This window comes from Melozone crissalis, unplaced genomic scaffold (assembly GCF_028551555.1).
Source record: "Melozone crissalis strain CALT ecotype California unplaced genomic scaffold, PUWL_Pcris_2 ptg000036l_1, whole genome shotgun sequence".
Taxonomy (NCBI): domain Eukaryota; kingdom Metazoa; phylum Chordata; class Aves; order Passeriformes; family Passerellidae; genus Melozone; species Melozone crissalis.
The window spans coordinates 20,202,376-20,230,000 of NW_026535814.1; the positions used below are offsets into that span (position 1 = coordinate 20,202,376).

General features: G+C 42.1%; 1 protein-coding gene across 1 annotated transcript in view; it reads left to right on the forward strand.

Moving 5' to 3' along the window:
* Positions 1-20,322, forward strand: part of ARK2N (arkadia (RNF111) N-terminal like PKA signaling regulator 2N) — a 43,617-nt gene extending 23,295 nt beyond the window's left edge. The window contains exons 3-5 of the mRNA XM_054283560.1: positions 10,328-10,510; positions 14,634-14,760; positions 18,681-20,322. Of these exons, the coding sequence (XP_054139535.1) occupies positions 10,328-10,510; positions 14,634-14,760; positions 18,681-18,864 (494 nt within the window). The 3' untranslated portion in view covers positions 18,865-20,322. The remainder of the gene's footprint in view (positions 1-10,327; positions 10,511-14,633; positions 14,761-18,680) is intronic.
* Positions 20,323-27,625: the final 7,303 nt, after the last annotated feature.

A 27,625-nucleotide genomic window follows, 5' to 3' on the forward strand; every position in this document is an offset into this window, starting at 1 on the left:
TCTCCAATAAGGCCTTCCTTCATGTGAACTAACTTCTCTGTAGCTACCAAAAAATTGTATATTTTTAATCAGCTAGAACTTGATAGAAGTTTCTAATGAAAATGAAATAAAAATTTTTACAATGGAAAATGAAAACCTGCAGTTTGAGTAAAGAAAACACTTAAGTCTCCTTTAGCTCAGTTAGTCTGCTTTTTAAACCACAGTCACTTTTCCCCTAATTATTTTAGTTTACTTTCTTTTTCTCCTGTTGGGAGTAACCACAATATCTTCTTTAGGTCAGGCTTTTTTTACCGTCCCTAAAGTCAGTGGGAGTTTTCCCATCAATTTATGTGACAGTTTGGATCAAACCTGTAACAGGAACTCAAGAAATACTTTTTGTTATCAGTATAATATCTGCACTGGTATTTTAACATTATTCTTGCCCTAGACTGACTTTTTTTTTAAGTATATGATGCCTTCATCAAAAAAAATCAGGTTAGAGACCTGTGTTATTTTCAGAGTATCTGTTTGAAAGACTGTGCAGGAGATAATTTTTAAGTACTGGGATAAAGTCTTTTCAGATCACCTTCATGCATAATTTTGATACAAAGATTTTGATAGGAACTTGTTAGAAAACTCTCTTGTCTGAAATTGTGTGCATTTCAGGTAAAAGTTAAACAAGTTGTTCTGTGTTTGATTGCAATTTAAAAGCTTATCCTCATCTGTTTAAAAAGATTCTTCAGGGAAGAGTATTTGCTGATAAAACAACCCTCACCAAAGTGGATCCATCTGGTGTTCATAGATTTTATATATATATATATATATATAAAAAAATATATATATTATATATATATAGATATATAAAAATTTCTTTATGATGATAATAAGAGCAGAATATTCTAAAGCATGACAACTTTACAAATCTTCCCGTGCATGCAGAAGCAGCTTTTTGCAGTGACTGGTTTATTTTAATGTGTATGTCTGTAAGCATGCCCATAGTATTTTTTGTAGAATAGTATAAATGGAACAATTAGGTATTTCAGAGCAAATTGTGTAAGGAGTTCAGTTGAACTTATTTATGTCTCAGACTGAAACACCTTTACATATGTATCTCATAAATGGATAATAACTTAATTACATATGTAGCCAGTGAAACTTCTGCAAATTTTCAATGTTTTAGTCAGGTAGTTCTTAAAAAAGAAAAAAAAAAATTGAAATAATTCAATGTATGAATAGATAAAAATTTGTGTTTGGTTACTGGAGGCAAAAATTTAAACATTTTATTTTTTCCATCACTGCTAACTGTTATTTTCAATAACAGCTGTGCAAACAGCAAACAGCTGTGAACATAAAAGAACAAGCAGAGGATGACAGAAGTTGAACACACAAACTTTAAAGCTGTACTCTTTCTAGGATAAAATTATCTCAAGGCTTACAGAAGACTGGGGGAATAGTTCCTGTTAGATATAACTTCAACCTAATTTCCCCACGAAAGCTACCTAGTCGAAGGCTAAAAACACTTGTGCAAGATCAGTGGCTGTAAATTGTTTTGTAAGTGGTAAATAATATTTCCTTTCCTCACTCTTTCGGCTTGGCTCACAACCGGAGCCAAATCTTCAGCTTTGTCACAAACCCTGTCCTTTGAAAAGAGAAGTGTGCACTGGTGTGCACAGCTGGGTACTGCTCCATGAGCTGGTTTTCCACTGCTCCATGAGCTGGTTTTCCACGTAGGGAGTGTGTTTGCCCTGAAACTGAGGTGGGAGCCCCACCTTTCTGTAGTTCAGGTGTAGCATAACCTGCCTGGTGAAGGATTTGCCCATAAACAGGAGCATTTCTCTTCTTGCTCTGTATTCTGAATCCAGGAGGAGCCAACCTCCAGATACCAATACTAGTGATGAGTCTGTGTTTTAACTGTGCGTGACAGTCTTTGGCATCTCTTTAAGAAAACAGGTTCCCAACACATAGTTTCAGATTTTATATTTTTTGCCTCCTGGGAATATTTTCACTATATTTTTATGACATGGCTGCAGTTGAGTTTGTCACGATTTCCATTATAAGCTCTTATTTTCAAAGGGCTTCGACTAGAAACCCTCAGGGAGTTAAAATTTCTTCAGATGAAATTTTAACATAAATTTTTATCTTACCCATTCTGTATCTCATGGAAACAGTCTGACTTATCTAAGACTACTTTAGGACTATTGGAAGAAAGCTCATCTACTTTTTAATCCTGAGTTACACTTTGAATGTGTGTTTGTGCTCACATCTCATCAAACTACTTCAAAACCACCATATTTAACTAGTAGAAATCAGTCGGAGTTTTGCACAGACATGGAGAACCACAGATAATTTAGAGTTTTTCTAATTGCCCCAGGATTTATACTTCAGAATGGTGTGAAGAAATATTTTAGTTCCTTCAAGGAATTTTACTTACGGCTTGGAAAGGTCAGATGCATCGAGTCAGGTGAGCTGGTGTAGACTGTTGTAATTCCAGGGATTTTGTGCCAGTTTAAACCTAACTGGCCTGTTCACAGAATCATGGAATATTTGGTTTGGAAGGGACCTTAAAGCTCATCCAGTGCCACCTCCTGCCATGGGCAGGGACACCTTCCTCTATCCCAGATTGCTCCAAGCCCCATCCAGCCTGGCCTTGGGCACTGCCAGGGGTGGGGAGCCACAGCTGCTCTGGTTCAGCTCCTATATTATCACTTTAAATATTGAATTATGTGTTTTTAATATGGCAGCTGTTCCAGCCTGGGAGCAGTGGAGCACCTTTACAGGCCCGGAGTTGGAATTTAGCAGCAGGTGAAACACAGTGGTTTTGGCTTCATGTTTTTTGTGCAAGTGCACAAGAAGTAAGCCTTTATATAAAGGTTCAATTTAATTTTCACTAAATGTCAAAATGACATTGCAGTAAAAGGACTTTCTTCTAGGATCAGTCCCTTTTTAGGAGTTCCTGGAAGTCCAGGGGCTTCAGTGTGCTGTGTTTTTGCAGGCTTGCCTGCAGGTTCTTCCCAAGGCATTCATGCTCCTTTCAGTGGGGTTTGGTGAAGAAGGTCTTTAGGGATAAATATCTGAATGGTCAGGTTTTATTTAGGAAAAAAAATTTATATACATTAAACAAACTCAAGGCAATGAAACTTTTTTTTCAGATTTTCTATTGCAGAAATAACAGTGCAGGGAAAAAAAGAGTCAAAATCTAAAACTTTCAGTATAATTTTTAACAGTACTAGGACAGAATAATTCAGGCAGAAATACACATTTATTTTTTTAAGCTCAGTGTCTTTTAATGTTTGTGCAGGATTGTTTGGTTATTTTATCTGAGCTGCTAGGGTAAAGACTGAAAAACCAATCTTAATTTCAATGAAAGGGGATTATATTTGGCAGTTATGTTACAAATTGGAACATATTTATTATCACTGTTTTCTCTTTTAATGTATTTTGTCTCTTTCTGTATCCACATACTGTATATGGATAAATTTATAAATAATATTTCAGGGGCATTAAGAAATTAAACTTTAGCCCCATTGATAGGAGTAGAAAATTTCTACTGGTTTTAATGGGGCTGGCATTTAGTCTCATTAAAAATTGAACTTATTCTGCAGTTTTTTGTCCAGAGAATCCTCCAGCTGACCTTGAGGGGAGCCTTTGCCTGATGGGGGTGTGTGAATCAGGCCAGTTGAGTAGATGTTTTTGAAATAATGGGGGTCTGCACTGTGACCACTGCAGTTACATGTGTTAGAACAAGTGCACTGTGTGATTTGTACTGTAGAAGCCAAAATAATCAGGCTGATTGACAGAGATGGACAGTACCTTGCGAAAGACGAAGCCAGAAGTTGGTATTTCTCCCAAATTTCATTAATCGCTTGGTGTTAGATCAGCAAAATGAAGGCACATGGAAAAATAGGCTTAATAAGTTAGCAGGGATTTCAAGTGTAGAGCGATGGAGCAAGGAATTACTCTGGACCATCAGAGGCTGTATCAGTCCTTCCATGGAAAGGTGCAGTTTGTGCTGGGGAAAATAGGATATATTCTGCTGGGGTGCTGTTGTCTGCCTTTTCCTAATGGAAGTTGTGCTAACACAGGGAATTATTTACTTTCTTTAACTACCATGGCTATGTAAGGATGTGATGATTTCTAAAACCCTCCTAAGACACTTCTCCAAGTGAAACTGGGGAAGAGGTCTGGTTGATATACCTGCTACCATAATTATTGCATTGTTGGGCAACGTCACAGAAAATAACTCCTGTAATGAGATACAAAGTGAATTCCACTTCCCAGTGTTCTCAATCCATAGCCATATTCCATGTGCCTTTGCTTAACGCACAGTGAAAAATGCTTTGTTATCTTCATTCATAATTTGCTAAATTAAATCCAAGATATTTTCCATCCAGTCATCCAAAAGCCTGAAAGTATGAATGTTGTTTAGCAAGACTTGAATTTTTGGAATTTCTTTTCTTGTGATATATTAAAAAGTATCCAGTCTGAGAAGAAATAATAATTTGATCATGTTGTTTTGATTTTATTTTATTATTATGGTTAAAAGAAACACCAAACAGGAAAGCTTTACTGTGTGAAACAAAGGAAAATGTCAGGAAAGTAGATTCACTGATAAAGTTCACTTTATGATTTTAGAGAGAATGTTGTTACACTGCTACTGTTTTTTATTGTACTTACAATGTATTATTTGTTTTACCCTGTAAATTTTGAAATGTAACTACTGTAACCTGGAATAAATAAATAAACCTAAATAGCAATGAAGTGTTTCATGTTGCTAAACAACACAAAAAAGCATAAATTTCCAGCCCCCCACTCTCCTCTGGGACTTATTTGAGAGTTCAGGTAGTTTGTGCTATTTGAGCTGCACATACTTTTGCAATGGAAGGTCTGGGTCATGTTTTAATTAATTCCAGGTTTGTATTGCTTATCTGAAACAAAAAGGCTGTCACTTCACCCTGTAGGTTTTGTATCAGTATATTATTTTGATTGTGGTCATCTGACCTTAAAATTTATATAGGTAATAAAGTCAATTATATGTTTTGTGTAATCTGGAAGTAAATGAGAGCTATCTGTTAAATTTCAACATCCAGTGTAAATGAGGGTGTTCTTAGGTCTTTAATTACTCTAAAACATCTTAGTATTCTCATTTGTTCCACAGAAATAAATTAATTTAGAGTAGTGGGGCTGAAACCATCAGTGCCCACGTTCACAGCCAGGAGGTGGAGGTGAGGCTGGCAGAGGCTGTGTCTCCCAGGGCTGTCTGTGCAGCCTTTTTAGCATTTGCACCTTTCCCAAAAGCAGTCCTAAGCACTGCTTCTAAACTCCTCAAACATTCAGCAGTTAAAAATAGCCCAGTAATTGGAGGGGAATGTTGTTTTCAGCCGCGCTGAGCTCCTCTGCTCCTTAGCCTTGAGCAAGCTGCAGGCTGCTGCCTGCCTCAGTTTCCCTCGTGGATAAAGGAGGTTAATAACCACCTTGGAGTTCTCCAGGATACACCAGTGGAGAGCTTTTTATAAGAACAAAGTGCTGTAATTATTGTTGCTTTTATTACTGTACTGGTCTGTGCGTCTGAAAACTTGGGGTGATTTTCATACCTAAATATGGCTCCATGTCTCTTCCTTGCAGGGACACTAATGAGCAGCTCAGACCACCAAAATTAGGGGTTTAATTTTGGATTTATTTTAGTCGGGATAGTCCTCTGGAGCTTTCAGTGTTTTTTCCTCTACTTATAGAGGGAACGTTGCAAATTTTAAATCCCATCCCTGAGGCTGGAATTTGTCTTGTGGAGCTTGAGCACTGTAAAATTGGGCTGAGGTGGTGTCTAAGCTTTTTCTGTTTGCTGGGGAAGGAGGGGAGATGGTGCTCTTGATGCTCCAAGCTGCAATTTCCAGGCTGAGTTTGTCTGACTCTGAACTTCCTCTCTCTGGCTGCAGTGGGAAGGAGTTGAGGTGATGAGCTCTGCTCAGCATGCCTAAATGTAAGAAAGGTGAAAGGAAATAATGACTTGTGATCATAGAATGGTTTGGGTGGAAAGAGACCTTAAGGCTCATCCCATCCCACTCCCTGCCATGGGCAGGGACAGCTCCCACTGTCCCAGGCTGCTCCCAGCCCCATCCAGCCTGGCCTGGGGCACTGCCAGGGATCCAGGGGCAGCCACGGCTGCTCTGGGCACCCTGGGCCAGGGCCTGCCCACCCTCCCAGCCAGCAATTCCCAATTCCCAATGTGCCAAAATCTGTCCCTGCCCTCTGGCAGTGGGAGCCGTTGCCTGGGTGCTGTCCCTGCCTGCCTTGTCCCCAGGGGCTGTGCAGCTCTCCTGGAGCCCCTGCAGGCCCCGGCAGGGGATCTGAGGTGTCCCTGGAGTCCTCAGCTCTCAGCCTGTCTCCACAAATTTCAAGGACTTGATTCCCCACTTGGGTTCTGCCAGTGAATATCTTGTGTTTCCTTTGCAATGATAAGCAGGCCGTGCAGTGCAAAGGGACAGTGTTTCTTATGGAATGGCTGCTTTTAACCTACAGCTGAAATTTTACGCTTGAGTTCCCCTTTCTGCTTGTGCTGCCGTTATAATGAAGTAAGGGATGATAGGAGTGTGGATCTTACAGCATGGGTTAGGCTGCTGAGTGTTGAGATGTGGCTCTAAGAAAAGCAAGGGAGCAGGCAGCAGATGAGAAGTGATTTAATTTTCTGTGTTGCAAGTTTAAAATGAGAATTGGTTTGTGTAGACCTGGATTTTTGTGCATGTGAGTTCTGATTCTGTTGTTCAGAGTGGAAGTAGTTGTGATGAGCTGTGTAAATTAAGGGAGAGTTGGACACTTGGAAATGCTGTCCCCAGGATGACCTCTGCCTCTGAATTCTTTGGGGAAGAGAAAAAGAAAGCAGGCTTTCCCTCCCCCCTCATAGCATTAAATGTCAACAGCTGTATTTTGCTGCTGGTACTTATTAACTTTCAGCCTTGCCTTTTTCTAGCATTTATTGCTTTAGAAATGAATTAGTGCTTGTCACCAGGGAAATGTACTTCTTCCAGCTACCTTGGGTTCTCAAAAGATGTAATTTTTCTAAAGTAGATACTTTAAATTACTGACCAGGGAACCTCCTGACTGTTCTACATTAAGTCTTGGTTCTGGCATGGTTTGTCTTGATGTCTGTTTTTTTAATCTTTTGAAATCCTGTTAGGGTCAGTAATTACGTGTAGTGTCTCTATTATAAAGAAAAGATGATGAATTAAACCTATGCTTGCAGTTAATTCTTTTTACCTTTTCAACCTGAAAGCATTTTTTCACTTTATTTCCTAGCTGAAGCCAATTGTCGTTATTTCTTGGTACCATTCATTCACTTTGCATCACATCACTGGATGATCACGTACTTGGCTAGGGAAGTATTATTTATTTCCAGATTTAACCACTCCTGTCCCTTCCATGCAGCCGTGAAAAGGAAACAGCTTTTGGGAACAGAGGATTTTTATAAGATTTTTTTTAATATGCCTTCACTGCAACTTCCATCTAGTAGTTGTTGCCGGTAACTTCTTTATTGTTTGGTTTTGAGTGGTTTTTGTTGATTTTTTTTTAAACACATGTGTGCATTTATGCTTATTTATTCTTTTGTAAATATGGGGGATCTGAGGATTTGTTGCAGTTTAGTGGCCATTATCTTGGCTTTGTCAGTGATTTACTGATGATAGGTGTAGATAAACCTGGTGCTGGGGGCCTTTCCAAATTTCCAGATCTGATCCTGAAAGGCAAGGCTGAGAACTGCAAAAATAGATCTCTGCTGTGCTTGCTTTGTAAATAGGCATCTTGTTTGGGGTTTTTTTTCCCAGATTGTTAAATTGGTGGCTATTACCCTGACAAATATAATTACAGTGTATAAATTATATTGAAAATATTTTTGTCTGTTTGATGTATACTGAATTTAAGCTAAGTTATAAGGTGTGCTCTTTGGAAGTGTGGAAGATACAAGAGTGGAGCTACAGATAACAAGTTTATGCTTGTATTTCCTACTGATGAAGACTTTCACACAAGTTATTTCTATGGGTAGGTGATGAGAATATCACTCTGCATGTATATACATTTATGATACATTTTTGCATGATTATACATGTAGGAGTGGTACAATTTTGACTTGAGACTATTGGTGCCTTTTGTCCAAATACAATTTTACTCGTGTGGACACGTCTATCTAAAAATCAAATTTCGCTTCTGCTTTTGGAGGTCTGAGTCAGAAGCGAGAGAAACAAAGGCCTGAGGGAACAGTCCCAAGCTCCTGAAATCTTAGATAACCTGTTGAAAAAATGGTCAAATAGTCAATATTGTACTTGACCCTCGTATCTTCTGCACTCGACTGTTTATTTTTACAGCTCACATTATATATGTTCACGCTGAACTCTGATGATAAGACTGAAAGAAAACATGCCTCCCATGACTCAGTCCAGCCCTAACTTCTGCATGTAATTTAATCATCAGCTGTCACAAATAATTAACTGAACATCAGCCAGCTTAATTCCGAACTCGGTATTCCATTATTTTGTAATTGCCTTTTAAAAAGACAAAGATTGCCTTCCAGTTAATTATCAGGAATTCTGTTCCAGTCATAATCATCAGCGTTTCATGTTGCGAACAGTTTGGTCTTTAATACATTGGCATTTAACTACTCATTTATTTTTGTTGGGTCTGTTTTAAGTTTGCAATGTAACATTGTTTCATGGAGTTGTTGTTTTGGAGGCAGGTCTGAGCCGAAGTATTTTGCGAATTTCTTCATACCTTGTTGCAAAACTGATCTTTAGTACGACTTAAGCAAAATGTCACTCTCTGATGAACTGTGTTGCTAATCACAAAGTAGGGGTTTCTGAAAATAGTCAGTTGAATTTTATTTCAGGCACCAAGTTACTAAAAAACACCCCCTCCAAAAAACCCCTAAAACCAAAATCCATTCTAAAAACCTCAGAAGAACAGCCTTTCAGAGAAGTAAATTTGAAACTTCTAGTTCATCATGTTCTTTCAGTCTTCAACAGCCACTCAAAACTATGAAAAGAAACCAGTTTTTCCTAAGGCTTTTCATTTTATTCTTTATCACTTCAAAATATTCATTAGTCATTTTGTAACTCTGAAAGTCCTGTCTTCCTGAACACATTCTTAGCTTATGATTATTTTATATTATCCATACAAGTTGTACCCTCCATGTATCACACCCATAACAAAAGGTTCTGCAGATGCTCAGCTGCAGAACTCCAAGAACCTCCTTGGAGTTAAAAGAATTGCAAAGATGCTGAGCCTTGGCCCAGCCTGTGTTTGTGTCTCATGCTCATTTGTGTGGATGAAGCCTTGGTCCAAATAAAGTTTTGATCCTCTCCTTTGGGGAGGAGGAGCTCCAATCACTTCCATCCATGCTGAGTCAGTGAGCTGCAGATGGGGCAAGGCATTTGAGCTGAAACACTCACATCCTCTCAGAATTGCATTACTTACCCATTCTCTCTGCTTCCACATCAATCTTTGTCTTGAATTTGCCTGTTTTTTTCCTGACCCTCCTGTGTTTCTAGCATGCTTTCCAGTTAAAAGTTATTTTCATTCATCACAAAGAATTTAGTTGGTCCTAACAAAACAGATCAAAAATAGTTTTTTGTTATTCCTCAAGGACAGAATCATGTAAGCAGTTTTATCTCCCTCTTTCTCCTTCATTATGGTAGCCAAAAATTCAAATGACAATCATGTTGAATGAAAAGCATATTTATCACTGTACAATATAATTTTGTTTCTTGTTATTCTTGACCTTATAAAAAACCCCAACAAACACCACCAAAAAACATTGCAATTTTTAAAAATTCCCCTGCTCTTGACAGGTGAATGTTATGAAAAGAAAGTTGCCTAATGTTAAATTCATTGTCACTGGATCAGTTTTATGAAAAAGTTAGTTTTATTCAGTCAACCCTATAATAATGTAAGCTGTCACTTGACTTCTGTAAAATTCTCTAGATAAATATCTTGTCTGCCCAATTTAATGTCCTGTGATGATTTTTTTTTTTAACTGGAGGTTTTATCCTTTAAAGACTGTAAATGTAACCTTGTCAAATATGGAGATGTTTATGTGTTAATGTAAAAGACAGTACACAAATAACTGGTACTCTGATAAACGTGTGTTTCTGACACTTGTGTTTTCTGTGTATGCAAAGGTCAAAATGTCTCTGTAATCTCAGGCTATGTTCATTAACTGAAGTTTAATAATTCATACAATTTACCATTATGTAACTTTAAGAGCTTCATGTAGGATGTTGCATTAATCCGTAAACAAATTATTTGTACTTTTTGAGGTGTCTTGCAGTCTGTGCTGGTTTCTAACCCAAGTTGCTTTTCTCCCCTGCAGATGGACCTCCTGTGGTGGCTCACTATGATATATCAGACACAAACTCAGACCCAGAAGTGGTAAATGTGGACAATCTGTTGGCGGCTGCAGTAGTTCAAGAGCACACTAATTCTTTAGGAAATCAAGACTCAGGATCTGCCTGGAGAACCAGAGGGCTGCTGAATGAAATGAGTGCTGATACAGGTTTGTTTAAATTCTCTGACATTTGTGCCTGCAGTGCAGTTGGTGGGTCTCCCTTTCTTGCTTTCAGTGTTTTTGTAATTTATACAGCTGTAAAAGCTCCCTATGTGGCTTTTGTGAGAAAACAGGACAGGTGCTTATTAAAAAGGTCTGACATTTACTCCAAAATACAAATGATAAAAAATGACAAATGTTTCTGAAATATATTTTTGACATTAATTTTCTTAACTACTTTTCTTCTTCTTCTTTTCCTTCTAATTACTACAGGGAGCTTAGATCTGGGATTTTGGTAGTGGTTTTTTTTAAAATGAAAGTGACCTAATCTTGTTGCTGAATGATTGATTATGACAACCCATGCCACCAGCTAGTCAACTGGTCCTAATCTCATTTTCAAGATTGGGATTGCCTGTGGATGGGGTTTTTTAAAATTTTTTTTTGTTTTTCTCTTTGTATCTGTAAAATACAATCATTAATTCTTCCCATATTCCATCTGCATTTCCAGTACCACTCAGAAGATTGGACAGTGTTTTGGATGTTAGCAGGGATCATTTTCTATCAGCTTTATCATAGCTTTTTATGCCAATGTTTTACTTCCTTTTCACTCCTTTTCTTAACTCCCATGTTAGGATTTCAGGCTGCATTAGACACACAAGTCTTGCCTGGTGGAGCACAACAGGTTTGTGTTTCGTGCTGTTTCCCTGCGGTCTCCTGCCACAGGGCACCCACATGGGGAGTGTTGTGGAGGCTCTGAGATGCTTTTCACTGTCTCCAAGGCTTAAAGAAATACAATTAGGTAGTGCTTTGTAAAGAGATGCTCCATTACTATGGAGTCTACAAGTGCACAATTTGAGTATGAGAATCTCTGTGCATCATTTTCTCTGTGGTCCATGGCTGGATGTTGTTCCATCCATGTTGTTTTTGAAGCTTGCCTTTGTTTTCCAAGCTCACTGCTATTTTTTGCAGGACAGCAGCTGACAGATAGCTATTTGACCTCTAGAAATCCCAGTTCTTTATTAAGGGATTTGTTAAACAATTAGAACAGCTGAAATCACCTGGATTACATAGCACTAATGGATAAGTACACCAAATGAATGTAAGGAAATAAAAGGTAATGTTTCTTACCAAGCTTTCTTCCACTTTTCTCTTGAAATGCTGCAGTGCAGGTAGGATTTTTTTTTTTTTCTTTCCTCCACATATATCCAAGGGGACTTGCAGGTAAAAGACAACTGGAAACACCAAGAGACTTCTTCATCCCTGGGAATGTTGATATGGATTTGGTCCTGGTTGTATGGCTGTGTCAGCCACTGAAAGGATGAATCTCTGTTTGCTCTGCATACACCTTTCCCTGCAGCCTCAGAACACATCTGACTGCACCTTTGCCAGTGCTGCCCTTTTCCTGCCAGCTCTAGGGCTGCACATTGGGAAAGCAGAATTTTCAAATCTTGCATGTGGTTCACAAGTGTAATCTTCAGCCAGCATCTTGTTTAGCAGACTTAAAGGAATGTATTTCCATGGGAAAATAGCAACATCAGCAGCTCTATCAAAGTGAAAAATCTTATTGCACTATCACATCTTTGTGCGTGGGCAAATATTTGGGGCTCTTTTGCAAGCCCTGGTGGCATAGGGCAAACAAAACATCACTTTGGGCGTCATCCTAGTGTTTGTGCAAAGAAATGAACAGTGTGGGCATGAAATTTGTATGGCCAGAGGCTGTAAATCTGTCTGTCTGTGCTATAATCCTGATTAACACTCAGCTACTCTTGCAGTATTTACTCTGCTAATCATGGTTTTGCTACTGCTAATTGTCTTTTTGTTGTCTGAACTTAAAGCTGTAGTAATATGTGGAAGCTCTTTTAGGACTCCAGTTTATACCTCTGGGGGTAGTTTTTGGGGCTATTCAGGAGCTGGTCTGCTTTGCTCCTTTGCCAGACATTACCCTGACAAGATAATGAAGGGTGGTTAGGCAGTAAAACAATAGATATCATATTAATAGGTATTTTATTATATTATATAATATTATGGCCATCCCATTCCCATTCCTTGCCATGGTCAGGGACACCTTCCACTGTCCCAGGCTGCTCCCAGCCCTGTCCAGCCTGGCCTTGGGCACTGCCAGGGATCCAGGGGCAGCCACGGCTGCTCTGGGCACCCTGGGCCAGGGCCTGCCCACCCTCATGGGGAAGAATTTCTCCCCAGTGTCCAATCCAGTCCTGCCCTCTGGCAATGTGAAGCCCCTGGGAAGTGAGTTAAAGCCTCTGAGCACTTTCCTGTCATGTTTCACAGTCTGCCCAGCCACTTCAAGAAATACCCATGACCCATTTTTGGGCTTTCTGGCAGTCAGTGATGTTTGCCAATAAATGTTCAGCTCAACTGCAATACTCAGAAGAGACTGTCCGGGCTATTAATTTGTTTTAAGTTCAGCTGACCAATATTTTTTTGTCTTGTGAGGTGGAAATTCCTCCTTTGGGTACCTGGCAGCACATGTGTTCCTTTCCCTTCCCTTGCTAACCCTGATCCAGTCACCAAGGGTCTCGGCTTTCCAAAAATGGCACACACAGCATGGTCTCTGCTCCTGCACAAGAGCTGCACAGCCCCTGGGGACAAGGCAGGCAGGGACAGCAGCCAGGCAATGGCTCCCACTGCCAGAGGGCAGGGACAGATTTTGGCAGATTGGGAATTAGGAATTGCTGGCTGGGAGGGTGGGCAGGCCCTGGCCCAGGGTGCCCAGAGCAGCTGTGGCTGCCCCTGGATCCCTGGCAGTGTCCCAGGCCAGGCTGGATGGGGCTGGGAGCAGCCTGGGACAGTGGGAGGTGTCCCTGCCCATGGCAGGGGGTGGCACTGGATAAGCTTTAAGGCCCCTTTCAGCTAAACCATTCTGTGATTCCATTTGCTTGCATCTTTCCCACGTGCTTAAAGCACTCATTAGAAAGTTTCCCTGGCACTTGTTTCAGGTTTAATTTCTTCTGTTTCCATTTAATGTCCCTGGGGGTATAATCAGTTCTGCTTGTTCACACACCTTTGAAATCCTGTGGATCATTATTGCTTCTCCTCCTCCTCTCATCTTTGAGGAGGTGTCCACTCAAACTAGACACACATAAAATATTCACCTACTCTAAAATTTCCTGCTCAACAAATGACTCTGCCCTGTGTAGTACAGCTGACCAAGTGGTTTTTCAGAAGTAGGCAGGATCAGCTACTTCAAGGCTGCCCAGCATCCCTCAGGCTAATGATAAAGAGAGACAGTGGAATTAATAATTTTCTCTTTTTCCTGAGGGGGAAAAAAAAAAAAGGGTAGAAGTTATATCTTTTAATTAACTGATTTTTCAAGGAATCTATTTTCTGTGGGAGAAATAATAATTTCGGCTGCTTTGTGTTTCCCATGTAAGTATTATCCTGTATGACTCAACACATTCACTAATTGGGGTGAAGAACCTTCTTAGCAGCACTTGGCAGAAAAGGCAGATATGTGCCACACTTGCTGTGAGTGTTTAGAGAGGGCTTGTGGTTTGACTGACTGACAAACTGGATGTCACTGAGGAACTGTAATGAAAAAAACAGCCCTGCTGCATATGGGACTTAAATAAACCACTTTTTATTTTCAAATATTTGTAATAATGTTAGAGCAGATGTGTGAAGCAGCACTGCCAGAAATGGATGGGTTTGCTGTGTTTTTCTGCTGACCAGTTTCCCCTAGTTTTTTATTTAAAGAAATTAAATCAATTTTCCTTAATGCGTGGATGCTTCTGTCCAGCTTATTGACTTTTTTTTGCTATAGTATCATTGTGTTTGCTTAGATTGTTTTGTTTCTTAATGTCAAGGAGGTTTAGGGACAGTCTGACTCTTGCCATAAGAGCCTGTCTGACTGTCATAACATTCAGCTGGAAATTCTGGTTGTTCTTGGTGCAACAGTCAGGCTTTGTTCACATTTGTGTGCCAGCACCATCACCAGAGCTGCTGACACTGGCTAAACCCAGTGATTTTCCTGTATCGGGTGATTAATTGTGAGTTGAAAAATTTGGTCTAAAAACTTGGTTTTTTGTTAGGTTGGGAAGCTCCTTTTCCTGCTGATTTCTGGGTCATGTAAGCTGCTAATCACTGTCTGTATTCCCATTTTCCCCATCTCTAGGTCGTTTGGATCCAGGCTTCCTTACAGGTGACAAAACCTCTTGTGGCAATGCCCAGGCCAGTGAAGAAATTAACATTGCCTCTTCTGATAGCGAAGTGGAGATTGTTGGAGTTCAGGAACATGCCAGGTATGAATTATTTTTTCTTGCTCTAATATTAATTTCATTTTATCAGAATGTCTGTGATACCATAATCAATAAAGAAAAAACTACTGATCATCACTTCTCTAGTTACCCATCCATGAGTGATGCCCAAAAGGCAGCAATGTTGCACTTTTCTTTTTCTGTTTTGCTGGTCATGGTGATTTTGGAATGTGTTTTTCTTTAGAAAGTGACCAATTTGATAGTTATTCAGATTAAAATTGTGTTTCAATATCAAACTGTAACTGGCTAAAAGATGTGTGATATAAAAATACCAAATATTGAGATACTAAGTGTACATACATCAGAAATTCAGATTTTAATGGAATACATGAATATACAAATAACTAAGTGAAAATCTTTGTGTGGGTTCTTATTTCCTTTTGAAATATTAAGTTTTTTTAGTAGCTTCCACTTCATTTAATTAGTCATTAGGGGTAAAAATACTATAAGTTTTTTAATGGCTAATGTCATAAGATATCCCCTTTAGGTTAAAAATCAGATAATTTTGAATCTTGGGTTTATTTCAAGATAGGTCAAAGTAGATGAGGGTAAGGATGCCAGAGGTTTCTCTCTCAGTCAGAAACCTGTGCAGCTGCTCTCCCTGGTAGGTATTTTTTTTTTATGTTACTCATAATTTTTAGTCTGTAGTCTTTCCTTGGCTTAAAATATTATGAAGCAGTTAAGCAAAACTGACATTTTCTAATAGTGTGGAGTGTGAATTTGGTGGAATAAAACCAAGTTAAAACAGTACACAGACAAGCTGCTTCCAAAATTTTCTGCTGCCTAGTGGGTGCTTGGAGGCAGAAAAGGGTGTGAGGAACATGGAAGAGAGTTGCTTGTCCCTTCACTGCTTCTTCCTTGAGGAAAGGAGAAAGAAAGTGTTCAGGACCCAATTTCCCAGGCAGGAAACTTCGTGGATAGTGTGGGCACAGCCCAGTGCTGTTGGCTGTGAAAAAAAGGAAATTTTCAGGTCCAGAAAGGGGATTTAGTCTTACCTTTTGGAGCAGTGAGAAGGTCCTTGCATGGCCAACTCTTTTGGAGGATGGTAATTCCTTAGACAGCAGCTCTCCTGGCTGTTTATGCACAGAACCCGGGGCTGGGAGGGTGTTTGTGCTGGTGGTGAGGGGTGTGGATTCACCCTCAGCACTGCTGCTGTAAATCGGTGCAGCTCTGCACACAGCACCCTTGTGCTGCTGCCCCTCTTTGGAAGCTTTCCATGCTGCTGCCTCAATAATACTCACTCTCTGTGGGAATGCAAACATGAGCTAAATGCAGAGCTGCTGTTTAAAATGAGTTTTAGTAGATAAGAACTGAAATGATTTCAGCAAATCAGCCTAAAAGCACTCTCCTGTGCTTTCCTTTGTTCCTGTACCCATCTCCTGCAGACCTGTGTTTACTGCCTCCCTGGAATACTCACTCACACATTTCACTTGTTTGAATCCTATTTAGAGTTTTATTTCTCTTGCAGGTCTAGGCTTGCAGTTATGAAGTATTGATGGGCTTCTGGCAGGGTTGTTGTTTGGACAGGAGTTAGGTTTTTGATCAGTAATTTCTGCACACTTAGCTAGTGTGGTGTTTGGATCCTGGTTTTTATCATGCTCCCTATTCCATGTCTGGTGTGAGTTGTGACTCCCTGGAGTTTGTCCATGGTTTGTAGTTCTTCAGATTCTGAGTGAATTGGTGCTGTTTCTCATCATTGGGACATTCCTTGGCATCTGCGTAGGACACCGAGTCATATTTTTCAGTTTGTTTCATTTTTCACCAGTAGAATTTTTTTTAATCATACATGCATATAGACCGGTTTTCCTCTAGTTTTTCCTAGGAGGTTTTTTGGGTTTTTTATTGCCTTTACTTGGTATCTTCCCTTAGCTGTAGATTGGAAGCATGTTCGACTCAATGTTTTGTTGGCTGCTTGTGTGACTAGTTTGAGGATAAACACTTCTACTTTTCAGAGGTATCTTTGTGAGATAATTTATGGCTTGTCTTCAGGAAGAAGAGTTAGTCTTAGTTTTGCCTAAACACTTGAGGACTGTTCTCAGAATGGTGCACCACAGTTCCTGAGACCAAACATCATATTTAATTTGCTCTGCCTACAAGATTTTCTTACCAGTTAAGCTTAAAAATACTTCTCCTTAAAAGAGAGCTTTAAAAGAAAGAAATCCCATACATTTTTTAGACTTCCAGGATCTTATTGCTAATTCCTTGTAGATATATACTTTAAGTATGTGTTTTTATGACAGAACAAGTAATAAAAGAGCCATTCTGAACATCACATCTAAACCCAAGCAGCATATCTGAGAAGGCAATGAGACATTTATATTCAGAGAAGTTACAGCTGAGAGAATGAGATTTTTTATTCTATTTCACGAAACTCCAACCAGAGCCAAGAGAGCTGAGCATAACCTATGTAGTTTTGGAGAAAATAAATAGCACGGACGTAAATTGGAATAAATAAAACGTAAATGTCAGGGATATTTGATCAGTGAAGGAAATTGGAGTTCCTGAAATACACGTGCCTTCACAAAGAAATGGGAAAAGGTTACCCCAGCAGCCAGAGCACCTCGTGTTTATCCATGCAGCCAGGAGGAGCTGCAGCCACTACCAGTGCTTACAAGAGCAAAACAATTTTTGGAGCACTAGGTATCAAGTTTTATTAATGCCTGTGTAGGATTTACAGCTGGAAATTGAGTGATCATCCTAAAGCCTCTAATAAATTCCTGTCATCACTTCATCATACACAAAATCATTCTACCTTTCGTTTTGCATTTATTTTTTCTAATTGCTCTTAACCTGAGACTCATTTGTCATGTATCTACTATGGATATAATAGGTAAAAATGCTGTGTGGAAGGTACCTGTGTATCATGCTTCAGCAGGGCACTGGAGCCTTATCTTCAAATACACCTTTTAGTCTCGTTGGCTGCAGTCACTTAAAGCTTAAATGTTTTGCTGAAGTGGGGCTGAACTGTTGTCAGTGAGCATTTCCCAGAGTGTTTGTAATTTTCAGTTAAAAAGACCAAAAGAAAAAAAAGTCAGGCATAACGACTGTAATAACATAATTAGCAAGATCTCTTGCAATTATTGTAATGTAAGTATCATTACTTCCTTGTTTTAATATGGCTTTGATTTAATATTGCAGTATAACTTTTCATTTTCTCTTAGGCAGCCTCACTGCAGATTTTTCTCTTTTTAGAAAGTCCAGTGGGTAAAGCTGCATCGGGAAACTGTGCATGGGATTACACATGGTAGGGGAGGCTTCCTCAAGATCACTGGGATCCATGCACATATTTTTTAAGGAGGATCACTGTGATGGTGTTCACAGGGGTCTCAGGCTGAGGGAAGAGACGAGGGTTTGACTCCATATTTCAGAAGGCTTGATTTATTATTTTATTATATATATTACATTAAAACTATACTAAAAGAATAGAAGAAAAAGTTTCATCTCAGGAGGTTAGTTAAGCTAAGAATAGAAAAGAATGAATAACAAAGGCAGCTGTCCCAGACTCTCTGTCCGAGCCAGCTGACTGTGATTGGCCATTAATTACAAACAACCCCATGAGACCAATCACAGATCCACCTGATGCATTCCACAGCAGCAGATAATCAATGTTTACATTCTGTTCCTGAGGCCTCGCAGCTTCTCAGGATGAAAAAATCCTAAGGAAAGGATTTTCATAAAAAGATGTCTGCGACAGATCACATTACACTCACTAGCATTCCTTTGGAATAATTTAATCCCCAAATTTAAATCCAGCTGTGTTCATTTGAGATGCCGCGGACTCTACAAGTGGAGAGTCCAGTTTGGAGAGGGAAGTGCTAACCAGACAGCGAGCAGCTGGAGGAGGGGGTGTGTTGTGTGCGCTGAGCAGTGTCGCTGAGGCTGCGTGTGCCCCTCTCCTCGTGCAGGTGTGTGCATCCCAGGGGAGGGGTGATCCAGAGCGTGGCCTCCTGGAAGCGCGGCTCGCCCTTCGGCAGCGCCCAGCCCGCGCAGCCATGGACAGCAGTGGCTCCCCAGCAGAACTGGTCCTCGCCCCCAGAAGTGGTGGATCTGACTCTGGACGAGGACACCAGGCGCAAATACCTCCTGTAAGGCCGTGTCACTGTGCTCTGCCCCCTCCCTGCCGCCCTCCCTGGCACAGAGCGGTGACACCGTCACCTCCAGAGCCCCGTCCTTGGCACCAAGAAACCCAAACCCACGGCGGTTCTCCACCTCCACGCAGGAATGTAGTCTGATTTCAGTATCACTTCAAAGGGTTTTGCCTTCTCCGAGGAGGATTCCTGCCCAGAATTAACAGCACCAAATTTTAAACACATCTGCAGTTACTAACGTGTGCGTGTACACCTAACGAAATAACTGCGTGCAAACTTACGTCCTGCCACGCTCCCCACCTCCCAACTCCAGGACTTTTTTAATTTATCAGTATCTTGAGTTTGTTAGTAGAAGTTAGTGTGTTGCTGTGTGAGCATCAGTGATTTTGAGAAATGCTGTGTCCTCACTGATTTCAGTGGAATTGGGGAGTATTCAACACTTCCAAAATTTGGGCCAGGAGTATTTTTACCCAAACTGATTTGGTTATGTTACCAGCAGGAGGGATTGTTTTTAATGCAAATGGCCCATAAAAATGCACTGAACAGCTTTTAATTAAAACATTTTTTATTTTCAATGTATTTTATAGTTTTTACTTTTCAGTGCTGAGTCTTCTGTCCACTTGACTACTGTGTTTCACTGGTCAATTCCCACAGCTTGGAATGGCTAAAATAGTAATAGTAGTGACTTAGGAACAGCTGAACATTGCAAAAGCACAGAAAAAGGTAATAAAAAGGCCCAGCATCCATCTCCTTTTTAATTATAGCTTATTATTATTATTATTACCTCTATCTGAGTTTTGCCTGGAGTAGATGAAGAAGAGGAATTAAATGTTTTACTCACAGTCCCCATCTCTACTGCTGCTTGTTTGCGTCATTCACCATCTCAGAAAACAGAAAACAAATCCCAAGCAGATTCCAAAGCTCCAGCCTGGCAAAGGGGTGGTCAGCTGGGACCTGTTCCTGGAATTTGTGGGGCCACTCAAGTGCTTAAAACTCTGTCCTGAAAGATGTTGCAGGATCAGGGTCACAAACTAAGGTTGTGGTTTTTAACTTTTTTTTTGTTTTAAATTAATAATCTGCACCATTTCCCTGGCTTTCAATCATGCCTCTCCTGCTAGTTTTGGAAATGCCAAGATTCAGAAAACACCTTCTACCAGAATATTTACCAAAATCAGTGGAACAACTCACTTTAGCGGGCTGCAGTTTCTGTGGTGTACATGGAAATTCTTGCCCCTCATCTGTCATTTTGAGCCTTTCCCAAGGCAAAAACCAAAGATTAAACTTTGACAAGATGATATTATTCACCTTAAATGTCTACTGTGCAATTGAAACATTCCTTCATATTCCAGATGTTTCTATTGGGAATTTTGTACAGCTCTGCCATTAGATTTTTCACTATTTGAAGCTTGAAAAAGGGTGGTCAGGACATGGGAAGTTCTGCTTTTCTTTTGTACTGGCTGGTTTTATTTGGCTTCCCTTAATTTTATCTGTGGGCAAAATAAAAAATTAAAATAGAGTTACCTGTGTTGTCACATAAAGGCAAAACAGCCCAGCAGGGGGGTATCTTTAGTAACAAACATCTGTTTCTTCCATAAGCAGAACAGCTCATGCTGCACTTTACACAACAGCTAGGTAAGGACTGATATTCCCATTTCCAGCTTTCTAGAACATTGAACATAAGTGTCCTGCATGGCCAGAGAAGTACCTGTGGTGTTTTCAGTGACCAATTCCTTTCTGTGGGAGGGAGGGAGGGAGGGGAGCATGGGTGGATCCTGTTGGCCCCGCAGCAGGGAGAGGCCCCGTGCTGCTCTGCCCATCCTTTCTGCTCATCTTTGCATCAGCTGTGGGCTCACACTCCTGCTGTAAAGGTAACTTTGGAGCAGCCACCTCCCGTGGCTGCTGCTTCCCGTTCCACAGAGTCTCCTGAGGAGTGGTTGTGGGGAAAGCTGCAGGGACCCCGTCTGCAGCCCTTCCGTGAGAAATGCAAACGACCTCTCCTTGTTTTGCAGTTTGTATATGATGTGACTTCCACGTGTACATAAAAACAACTGCCTCCTAACCAAACTTCCTCCAACTGTGCACTGTGTTTGTTTAAACAGCTCATGTATGGTAGTCCGATGCAGGTTTTCTTTTATTTAAAACACTATGTATTTTCTCTTAACAAATTTCAAGGCTAGTGATCTGAAAAAAGCAATCACTGGATATAGGTAGGAAATAGTTCGGTTTTATTTCCTTTGTTTTTTAAATTTTTTTTTAACTTCTGTTTTTGTTTTTTTTTTTCTTTTTAAAAAGAGCAAAAACGTGCCTGGGTGGTTTTTGCTCTTCTCAGCAGGAAAGAGAAAAGTTAGCCATTGTATGGCTGTGAACCAATGCACTTGGGGCCTGGACCAGAACCCACTGGGGTCGGTGTGGGGCTGCCCATCGACCTCAGTGTGCATTGGCTCGAGCCCTTCAGGGTTTAGCAGTTTTCCTGAATTGCTGGAGTGTGAGCTTGGAATCTTCTGTAGTGAAGACAAATCATTGCTCGGAATATAAATGTTTAAAATGTGTGGCTCTAGTTAAAAATAAAATTCAATTCTTCTCGACACTCACTATTTAGTTCTCATTTTCCATCTAGTATTTAATGGTCTTTGGAGAGAAATAATAATAAAACAGAGTGTTATATATATATATATATATATATAAAAATATATATATTTTTGGTGCAAGATGAGACCTTCTGTTTTTTGAAACAAGTCTGTAGCATAAAGGTTAAACTATTTTAAGACAAAATAAAATAGAGTGTATTATTTAAACAATATTGATTTGTTGGGGTTTTTTTCCTTCCACTTCCATCAAATATGCTGCTGTTTGTCACATCTACAAATTAAACTTGTAAATTCTGTGTTACAGTTGCTGAAATTCAGCAGTATGTCTTGCTGTAACACATTTAATTTTGCACTTCCAGAATGTTTAAGTGATTTCTTGGCTGCAAAACTTTCCTTTTATCTCAGACCAGGGGAGGGCTGACACTTCTCCCATAGTCTTGCTGCCAGAGGTTGTGCAGGTACCAGTGACAAGTGGCTGCTGCCCGTCACAGAATCCCAGGACAGTTTGGTTTGGGTTGGAAGGGACCTCAAAGATCTTCCAATTCCACCCCCTGCCATGGGCAGGGACAGCTCCCACCATCCCAGGCTGCTCCCAGCCCCATCCAGCCTGGCCTGGGGCACTGCCAGGGATCCAGGGGCAGCCACAGCTGCTCTGGGCACCCTGGGCCAGGGCCTGCCCACCCTCCCAGACAGCAATTCCTAATTCCCAATGGGCCAAAATCTGTGCCTGCCCTCTGGCAGTGGGAGCCATTGCCTGGCTGCTGTCCCTGCCTGCCTTGTCCCCAGGGGCTGTGCAGCTCTCCTGGAGCCCCTGCAGGCCCTGGCAGGGGCTCTGAGGTGTCCCTGGAGCTTCTCTGGTGCAGCTGAGCAGCCCCAGCTGTGCCAGGCTGGCTCCAGAGCAGAGGGGCTCCAGCCCTGGCAGCAGCTCCGTGGCCTCCTCTGCACTGGCTGCAGCAGCTCCCTGCCCTCCCTGTTTTGGGGCTCACTGTGCCCTGCAGAATCCCCTCCAGGGATGCAGTTGCAGCACAGCCTCCACCTCCCCACACACCTGAGTCCTTCAGGTGTCTGAGCAACCTTCCCACCATTGTTTTTGTGACTGCATCCCCCTGTGCCATCCCCCAGACACCTTCTGCTGTCAGTGGCACTGCCTGGCTCAGAGGTGATGCTCCAGGGTGGTGCCAGGTGTTCAGAGAACCACAAAATTGTGTGGGGGAATTTGGAGCCACAAGTAAAGAGGAGGATGGTAAAGGACAACTGCACTGTGCTGAACGTGGGGTCCTGCTGCCTGCCAGCCCCCTCACAGGCAAAATGGGAATGGGAATCGGAATAAAAATAATAATGATTGTAATTCAGTACCTCTGCTGGGCTTTATATGTATTTATCGCATGAGAAAGCTCCCAGTGCAAATCAGGAATAACACTTATCCATGTATTTTAAGTACCAATATGGATAATGAAGGTAAAGTGGTCTTCAGCCTTACTGAGTTCTTGGCATTTGTGGAGCCTGAAAATACAAAATCTGGGCCGGGTGGTCATTGCGGAGCCAACCAATCTCAGATTTTATTTTGTGTTTATCAGCAGCTGAGGGAGAACAGAACCCTGTTCTGGAGTTTGGTGCAGATGTGGGAAGAGGACAGATAAAATATCTGCTGAATCTGTTCTTCTCTATCACCAAGAGATACCCACAGTCTGTAGGCTTCAGGGTACACTGGATGGAAAATTTAAAATTCTTCCTGTGGCTCTTGGCACTTCCTTATGCAGGAGCCACTTGACTCTGTGGGAATTGCTATTTCTGGGGCAACAAAAAACTAATGAAAACTACCCAGAACCAGGTTACATTTTGTATTGTGTTTCCCCCAGTGAATTGGTTGCAATTCAGACTAATTCTGTGGCTGAAAATTTGGTTGAAATCAGGACTGAAGGGGTTGTGCTAAGTGGCTTTGTTCCCCAGCTCCCTGGAGAATCTGCAAATGGTGCTCTTTGCTGAAGGCATCACCTCCCTTGGCTGAAACTCTGCCAGTTTTGCCTCTCCTTTTTGGGGCTGTCATCTCTGAATGTCAGCTGCTGTGGCTTTCCCCCCAGAGCACCCCAGGGATGCAGTTTCCCTTCTGCCACCACAGGGAAGGAGCAGAATGCCTGCAAAACGCAAACTTGGGATGCACAAACCCTGCACTTACTGACAACTTTGGTGCAAATAAGGTGAAATCCTCTTGTTACTGGTGCTAAAGGGCAGACAAGGATCCAACCATGGATCCCCCCAGTCTGTATCTTGAGTTTTGGAAAAGCAAATTCAATCCTGAGAGTCCTGACAACTGCTGATTCACAAATGCCCCTTGGAAGTTTTCTCATGGATCTGGTTAGTCATCTGGGTTTGCAATTTAGTTTAAAATTAGAATTGAGTGCCAGCCACTGGGAAGGCAGCATCTTTCAGACAGTCTCGGGGCAAAGCTGGAGTGGGCAGGGGGAAAGCTGTCTGGAAGTTTAATTTCAGATAATTTTCTACACTTACTCGCTGCATCGGCAGCTTCGGGTGAATCCAGGGCAGCCACATCAGAGCTGGGAAAACAAACAAGAGTGCTCTGTCAAATTCATTTTCCATTGCTGTAGGTGCTGTGAATTGAGCACAGCTCCTGGAGCCTGACTGGTGCCTCTGATGAAATGCCATCCGCAGCTGGGCAGGGCTTCTGCTTTGTCCCCGGCTGGCCCGTGATCAGCGACTCCCAAACCTTTCCTGCTTTGTTTCTTCCACATCCCTGGGTGTCTGCTTCAAACTGGGAATTGCTGAGTGCCAGTGAACCCCAGTGTCAGGCCAGTCACAGAATCACAGAATTATTTGGGTTAGAAGAGAACTTAAAGACCAACTAATTCCAACTCCCTGCCATGGGCAGGGACAGCTCCCACTGTCCCAGGCTGCTCCCAGCCCCATCCAGCCTGGCCTGGGACACTGCCAGGGATCCAGGGGCAGCCACAGCTGCTCTGGGCACCCTGGGCCAGGGCCTGCCCACCCTCCCAGCCAGCAATTCCTAATTCCCAATGTGCCAAAATCTGTCCCTGCCCTCTGGCAGTGGGAGCCATTGCCTGGGTGCTGTCCCTGCCTGCCTTGTCCCCAGGGGCTGTGCAGCTCTCCTGGAGCCCCTGCAGGCCCTGGCAGGGGCTCTGAGGTGTCCCTGGAGCCTTCTCTTCTCTAGGTAACACACCAAGACCAGAATACAAAACCACAGTGAGCAAATCCTAATAGGAAGAGGGGATCATTTCAAAAACAACCTCACAACATGTCTCAGAAGAGGCCTGGCAAGTTGAAAATGTTGTTTAGTTCAATCCCCCCATAGCAAAAGGAGAATGAGCCCCTGGTGCCCACAGGAGACCTCCACAGTTCCCAAGCATTTTCTGTGGTTGGGAAGTTGTGTAAACAAAGTCTCAGGCCATTAAAAACCCCATCCCACTTGCAGCTGATGAATCCTCGACTCCTTGGACAATCCATCTGTCCTCCATCTGCTTGTCAAAAGGAGGAATTAGGGCTATAATTAAAGCTGTCCCACCTGGGCATGGCACAATGCAGGGAGTGAGATTTCTGTGAGGGGCTGAGCTCCCTGACACTCAAAAAATTGTTATTTTAATGCTTTATTTTCCCAGTAAGCAGCAGGATTGCATACTACAGCCAAGTTCTGGAGGGGTGATGCAGCACTCCCTCATCCTTCGATGGCCAGTGTAAGGTCTTGCCCTGGGCCAGCATTCCCAGCTTCTCCAAGGGTACAGAAAAACTCTAAAATGTCCTCAAAATTATCCAAAATGCTCCAAAATTATCTTTACACCTGCATCCTCTCCTTCCCTGTGCCCCAGGGAGAAATCCCTGTAATTGCTGGGGCTCCAGGCTGGGCTCAGCCTGCTCCCAGCCCCACAGAATGCTGGGGAGGAGTGGGTGGGTGGCGGTGAGGGCTCTCAGTAGCATCTTTTTTGGAATAACGATGATCTTTACTGCAGTTTGGCCACGGATATTTTCTCTCGGGAAGCCCTGGCTGTAAGCAGCCCCTGGGAAGGCGCTAGATGGCACCAGAGCCAGAGGATACGGGATCTGGCTGCTGTCTCACCCTCCTCTGCATCCCCCAGAACGGGGAAAGTGCCTTCAAAAACAGGCAAAAGGGCTTCTGGATGTGAAAAAAACAATTTATTTTTTAAAATAAATTTAATTTATGTAAAATTAAGTATTTATTTTTTTGAATTAAATATTTATTTAATTTTTTTTTTTTTTAATTTTCCTAAAGCTGCAGGACCCAGTCATCTTTGTCTGGCCCTGTCCATGAAGCCAGCATCCATCCCAAGGCAGAGAAAAGGGCCCTGGGAAGAGCAAAAGAAATCAAATAATTTAGATGGAATACTGAAATTAAATAATCCAGCCGTGATTTTCATGTACTTAATCACTAATTAGTCGTTTCTCCAAATATTAAGCCTAGGACCTGGGAATGTGGACCTGCAGGGGTTGCTGACCTTGCCTTATTTTTGGTTATTGCAAACCAAGGACCTGATCTCATAAATAAAATAGTTCAATGTCCTTGACTACAGGCAGAATTTGTGGGATTTTGCAGCAAAGCTTGTTTCCAGGAGAGGGCCTTCCTTTCTTCTCAGTTCCTGGTTGCATCCCAAAGCTGCTGCTGCTGCTGCTGCAGGGAGATGCTGGGATACTGGGATGGGGAGAACACTGGGGGGCTACCAAGGAAAACACACCAAAACCTCTGCTCCCCAAAAATAAGGGCAGGATGGAGGAGACAGGATGAATCTGGGGTCGTTCTGCTTGAAACAGGGTGGTGTGACACATCCCAAAGCCCAAACCTGCCCTCACCTTGTGGAGGCACACAGGGAGTAATGAGCATTGTGAGTTAGAACTCTGATTGAAAGGAAAGATTCCATCAGCCGCAATGTCCCAGTTTGGACTCAGTGCAGTGAATCTCCACCAGCTCCCATTCTGCAGCAGCCACCACGAGGCAGAAAATCCCCAGCCCTGTTTTGCCATCTGCCATGCCCATACAGACGGAGAATGAAATTCCCCAAAGAAAAATAATGAAGAAAAATAATTAAGAAAAATGTTAAGATACAAATGGGGCATCACAGACTCATTGAATTGCTTTAGTTGGAAAAGCCCTTTAAGACCATCAGCTCCAACCATTCCCCCAGCACTGCCAAGGCCACCACTGACCCATGTCCTCAAGTGCCACATCCACACAGCTTTTAAATCCCTCCAGGCATGGGGGCTCCAACACTGCCCTCTGTGCAGCCTGTTCCTGAGCTTAATGACCCTTTCCATGAAAAAAATTCCCCAATATCCACCCTGAGCCTCCCCATGCCCAGCCTGAGGCCGCTCCCTCTGCTCCTGTCCCTGTTCCCTGGAGCACAGCCCGACCCCCCCGGCTGTGCCCTCCTGTCAGGAGCTGTGCAGAGCCACAAGGGCCCTCCTGAGCCTCCTTTGCTCCAGGCTCAGCCCCTTCCCAGCTCCCTCAGCCTCTCCTGGGGCTCCAGCCCCTTCCCAGCTCCGTTCCCTGCCCTGGACTCGTCCCCTCTGCCACCATAAATTGAAATGAGTCTCAAGAGGGCTCTGGGTGTGTGCTGGGTTCTTTCGAGTGCTGTGAGCTCCCAAAAATCCTCCTTTCAGGGAGAAGGGAAAAAGCACCTCCTGGGCCACATATCTGGAACGGGCTACAGCAAAATAATTGCAAAGTGTTTTCTTTCTCTCCCTTTCTCTGCTCCCAAATGGCTGCTCTTTGGAGCTGAGGTTTTCACCCATCTTCTTATTTTATCTCTTACTTTATAAAACTGGAAAATTGAAATGCTGAGATATTACACTTTAATCAAATGCATAATGATTTCCTCTCGATTGCCTCTCTTTTTTTTTTTTTTTTTTTTTTTTTTTTTTTAGCTAAAGAAACAAGGTAAGAAGCAGAAGAGAAAAAAAATTCCAGGGAGGCAGAAAATAAAGCAGCAAAATAACCCGAGATAAAATGTCAGTGTAAAAAATCTCAAATAAAGCCCTTCCAGTTTCTGAGTCCCCACTTGGGTTTGGGTTGCTGCTGCTCCCGGGCATGGAACAACGCTGTTTGCTGTCAAGATTTCCTCTCCTTTTTTGCCCTTTCTCTATCCATGTTACCTTAAGTGTTTTCACCCCTAGTTTTCCCTGGATGTTCTC